General features: G+C 31.3%; 1 protein-coding gene across 2 annotated transcripts in view; it reads left to right on the top strand.

Moving 5' to 3' along the window:
• The first annotated feature begins 1,052 nt into the window (after positions 1-1,052).
• LOC137642438 (C-Maf-inducing protein-like) overlaps positions 1,053-5,661 on the top strand; it is a 16,076-nt gene continuing 11,467 nt past the window's right edge. For both annotated transcript variants that reach the window (XM_068374990.1, XM_068374989.1), the window contains exons 1-4: positions 1,053-1,237; positions 2,629-2,918; positions 3,999-4,091; positions 5,184-5,340. In XM_068374990.1, the coding sequence (XP_068231091.1) occupies positions 1,196-1,237; positions 2,629-2,918; positions 3,999-4,091; positions 5,184-5,340 (582 nt within the window). In that variant the 5' untranslated portion in view covers positions 1,053-1,195. The remainder of the gene's footprint in view (positions 1,238-2,628; positions 2,919-3,998; positions 4,092-5,183; positions 5,341-5,661) is intronic.

The raw sequence follows: 5,661 nt of genomic DNA, 5'->3' as shown, positions 1-5,661 counted from the left end.
TTATATCTCTAACGATTTCATATTATTCCTTTTATTCGTATTATACTTCCTCATGTTATTATTCCCTTTTGTCTTTATACCATAATACATTTCCCTTTTCCATTTTAGAATTTTCTTTTATTTCTTATTTCTTGTTTTGTCAATATAGCTATCTTTCTGTTTTCTCCCAAATAGATTTAACTTTTCCTCCTCATATAGAGCATCTTTTTGAATTTTTCAATAAAAGTTTTGCATAACCATAAGTTTGACTTTGTAATTGTTTTGCATACATTTTAAAAGGCCTGAAATCCTTTCTAATCCCCTTTCATATATTTTAATCGGCCTGAAATCCTCTATAAACCCTTTATACATTTTTAAAAAGCCTGATATCCTTTGTAATACCCCTATATATATTTTGAAAGGCCTGAAATCCTTTGTAATCCACTTTCATATATTTTTAATTTTCTAAATCCTTTATAATGCCCTTATGTGTTTTTAAAAGGCCGGAAATCCTTTGTAATCCACTTACATATATTTTTAATTTTGAAACCCTTTATAATCCCCTTATATATATATATATATATATATATATATATATATATATATATATATATATATATATATATATATATATATATATATATATATACATATATATATATATATATATATATATATATATATATATATATATATATATATATATATATACTGTATATATATATATATATATATATATATATAATATATATATATATATATATATATATATATATATATATATATATATATATATATACTGTATATATATATATATATATATATATATATATATATTAAAATGCTTCAAATCCTTTGCAATCCCCTCATATACTGTATATATATTTTAATAGGCCTTAAATCCTTTATAAAACCCATATATATATTTTTTTTTAAAAGCCTGAAGTACCACCTAATATTTACATTTTCATTGCCACCTCTCACTTTTTCCAATCGAAAGCTTTTCACTGATATAAAACCTTTCCTGAGCTTTCCCCGAGTCAATCATGTCTTCCTTTTCATTCCCAGGGTGAGAAATGGCTGAGCCGCCAAATGACAGAGGAGATCATCGTCACTCTGGCACCCCTTGCTGGAAAACAATCAGCCGTCGCCCGAAATCTGCCAATTTTTTAGTCAGCACTGTACCGATAATCCCCGGTCCAGTCTCGTCATCGACATGTTCACGCCAATCATCAAACGCATTTTGAAGCACAATGTGGTCAGTGCTTTCAGATTGCAGTTTTGCTTTCCATTGTTTTTTTGTTTTTTGTGTTTTTAATTTCCAGATTTTTTTTCATATTTCAAGATGATATGGAAGTGGGAATTGGTGAATATTTTTTTTTCAGTCATATTTCAATATGATAATGAAGTGGAATTTGGTAAATATTTCTACTTTTTGTCAGATTCCGTTTTATTTCATTCATTATTCGTCCTTTACAATGTATATAATGATGTGAATTTGGTCGATAATTTTTTATACTGAAGTGGAATTTGGTAAATATTTTTATTTTTTCAGTTTCCGTTTTATTTCGTTCATTATTTATCCTTTAAAATGTATATACTGGTGTAGAATTTGGTCAATATTTTCATTATTTCAGATATTGTATCAAAAGGTCATGGTGAAATAATGTAATTAACCTATATCCTATGATTTAAAGCAGTAAGCAAGAAGACAATTGCAAAATGAAACGGGACTATTTGTTGACTTTTGCAAATGCAAATCGTAAGCATGTATGTTAGTTAAAGTCAAAATTGAACAGAATTCGACTTATAAACAACTTCTTTCAACCTATTAAGTTTGTAAGTAAGGACTATTTGTATGGATTTCTGTGCCATACCCAGAAACAGGATAAATTTAGTGTTAAAAAAAAAAAAAACCATTTTAATCGACTGTTCTCAGCCGTATTTCAATATAAAATACAGGCGACCGTAATCTTACCTCACTTTGTTATTAGCTTTTATGGGTTTACAACCGTAATATCACTCATTAACGCCAATATATCCGTTTTTTTAAAACAATAAGAATCCTGGAATAAATGTTGCCAGACATTTACCGTTTTTTACGACCAATTTTTAACTGTGCGTGCACAATAACTTCCAAGCTGTACCAGGTAACTTCTGAACATGTTTTTTTTTTTTCTGTTTATGCTATCTTTTATCTATTAATTGATTGATAATGAATTTCCAATCAAGGGGACACAAGATTTATCATGAAAAGTTCTATAAATTCATCCCAAAAGAAGTTGAAATGTTCACTAAATTAAGAAACATATATTTGAATATTGTATATGAAAATATACTTTCTTCCTTTAACTTTTAAATTTCCCAAAAGGTCGCCTACATCTTTCATAGAAATCTAATTAATAAGAGAATATATAATGTTTATGATTTCTTTATGTATAGAACTTGATCTACCTTTTTTCTTTTATTAATGAAATGTACATTTACAATTCTAAAATACGCAACATATATACATCATCGTATATTTACATGAATATTTTTTTTTTCATTTTATATATACTGTATTTACAATTTCAATTTTTATTATTTATCTAAATATGTTTTCATCTAATTTATCCCATCAAAATCATCCCATTTCCACTCCCTTAGGACTTCGGCAAGTACCCCTACGTCAGGAGGTTCGTTCAGAACTACATCCAGGCCCTCAACAGTCAGAATGACGGCACGAGAGTCGTGCACCAGTTCGTGGACAGCATGCACGGCCCGACCAGCACGTGCCCTCACCTGCGCGTGCTGCCCAATTTGGTGTCGGTGTGCACGGCGGCCGTGTGCGGTCTGTTGGAGGACCACCGAAGTCAAGAGCGACTTAACACATTGCACCATTCGAACGAGGATACTGTGCAACACTTGAACTGTTACCTCAGCGTCCTCTCAAAAATGTAGGTCTCTCTCTCTCTCTTCTCTCTCTCTCTCTCTCGTCTCTCTCTCTCTTCTCTCTCTCTCTCTCTCTCAATAGCAGATGTAAATTTATTGTTTAGCAGATGCAAATATAGTATGAGGTCCTTTATTGTTTTCAATCGATGTATTCTCGTAAAACTCTCTCTCTCTCTCTCTCTCCTCTCTCTCTCTCTCTCTATCTCTTCCTCTCTCTCTCTCTCTCTCTCTCTCTCTCTCTCAGTTGCTTAAATCTTAGGGTATGCAGTCCATTAAATTTTCAGGCAAATATTTCTATATTGTGACTAGGATTCTTTTAATGTTTTTTGCAAAATTCACGTAAGTTTTGGATTTTGCAATATTTCGCAAACTTGGCTAACAAGTTTCTCATCACCTTTTTGTTGAAGTTTATATAAATTCAAATATTATGATGGTATTTTTGTGGATTAGTCACCTTGCTTTTATTATTGTTATTATTATTATTATTATTATTATTATTATTATTATTTTTATTTATTATTATTATTATTATTATTATTATTATTATTATTATTATTATTATTATTATTATTATTATTATTGTTGTTGCTGTTGCTCTAAATTAGTATACCAACCACCCGTAAGAAGGTCAAAAGACCATTAAATAGCAAACCAAACTTTCTCATATACCACAAAATGTAAAAAAAAAAAAAACAATAAAAGTTTCATCACGTAAGCACCACTAATATGCTTACTCATATTTGTCACTTTTAGTAGTATTTTTAATGTATTTTAACAATGTAGTAAAATGTTCATTAAGTGGATAGAGTGATTATGCAGTCAATTATATATGAAAACAATTGCTTGAAGTTTTATGAAGACCATTATCAACATAGTTCAACTTTTTTAAGATTATTATTATTATTATTATTATAATTATTATTATTATTATTATTATTATTATTATTATTATTATTATTATTATTATTATTATTATACATTTTTTTGAATCGCAGTCTCCAGAAATTAATGGTTTATTGTGTGGGGTTCTAGGTTGCATTATTATTATTATTATTATTATTATTATTATTATTATTTTCTTGCAGATGTGAATACGATGATTGGAGACCCGGTCTAGCTCAACTTCTTCAGCCAATTCCTTTCCCAGACGTAGCTTTAGCCGACGAAGAATTTATCAGGTAATAAAACTTACTTGGAATTTCACCCAAGTTTGATTACGGGCAGAATTTTCCCCCCAAACTTTTTAATTGAAAGTGAACTTAAAACGGTTGTTTAGTTAGATCTCAATTGCTAGAATTAATATGAATTATTACTATGCATTTTTTACATTACTAATATTATAGTAGGTTTATTACAAGGGCATGAAGTTAACAATGAAGTTGAGGAAGTGTTTTGTACAAGTGTATCATCCTTGATTCATTATTGGCATTTATTGTGATGTTTTTCCGTCAACATATCCCTGACTTTACAACCAAGATTTCTCACAATACTTTAACCAACATTTTTATGAATATATCACAAAGTTTGGAATTCATCAGAAATATCCTTCGTGTCCATTTGTAGTCAATCTTATATTCAATATCAGAACAATATGTTTCAAAATCCTTTATCCTAGTAATTCGACCTCCAGAAATGTCGATGCTAGGCCCAAGTTGTGTTGGGTAAATGGAGAAACATGTTTATGATTAATTATTTTGACTCTTATAGCGTAACTCTCCGTGCAGTGTTTTGTTATTAATAATCACATGTGTGCGTGTGATTTTTCTATGACAAAAGCTCGTATTGTAGAGAATTTCTTCCCATCAACTCTACATTTTCCTTTATACGAATCGTCCTTGTGGTACACTGATAAACTAAATATACTATTCTATATTTTCTACAGACAAACCATGCCTCTAGGGTTGATCACAGTTATGAGTTATTCTTACCCTACTCTATTTATAAGACTACGGTGTAGAAAGATAGAGAATCGCTAAATGCAGCTCTCTATAGTCTATTTCTTTTAGCGATGCAGATTTGCACCGACTCGCAGCGGTGCCCTTTTAGCTCGGAAAAGTTTCCTGATCGCTGATTGGTTGGACGACATAATTCTAACCAATCAGCGATCAGGAAATTTTTCCGAGCTAAAAGGGCACCGCTGCGAGTCGGTGCAAATCTGCCTCGATAAAAGAAATGGACTGTAGTGGATTATATATTTCAGTTTTCACTCAATGAAAAACCCCATACCAATAGAAATCTGCTTTTTCTCATATTGTTTTTCCTCCCGACAGACAAATCATGCCCGTGGTGGAGCAGATAGGGACGGATCCTCGGTGTGACGTCCATCAGATGGTGATGGGGACGCGAGAGGATAAAGAGGGCTGGCTCAGCGTCATTTGCCCTTCCTCTTTAGCCTGCGTGGACGAGGGCTCGGCTTGGGCCGCGATTGTAAGTGTTGCTCTGGACATCAAACCAACAACCCCCTTGCTCTCTCTCTCTCTCTCTCTCTCTCTCTCTCTCTCTCTCTCTCTCTCTCTCTCTCTCTCTCTCTCTCTTTCTCTCTCTCTCTCAGGATCCCAGTGAATTAGTAACATTTTTTTTAACATTTGTCTTTTTGCCCATCTTTAACTTTTAAAATTTATTGAAGATTATTTTGAGTTTGACCTTAACCCGTAGAATTTCTAAACATCTGTCGTCAATATTGATACCAAAAGAAATTTAGTTGATTGAATTATTTGCTTTCTTAAAATTCATTTTTTAAGATCCCTC

This window comes from Palaemon carinicauda, chromosome 6, assembly GCF_036898095.1.
Source record: "Palaemon carinicauda isolate YSFRI2023 chromosome 6, ASM3689809v2, whole genome shotgun sequence".
Lineage (NCBI taxonomy): Eukaryota > Metazoa > Arthropoda > Malacostraca > Decapoda > Palaemonidae > Palaemon > Palaemon carinicauda.
This window is presented reverse-complemented; position numbering and strand designations above follow the sequence as displayed.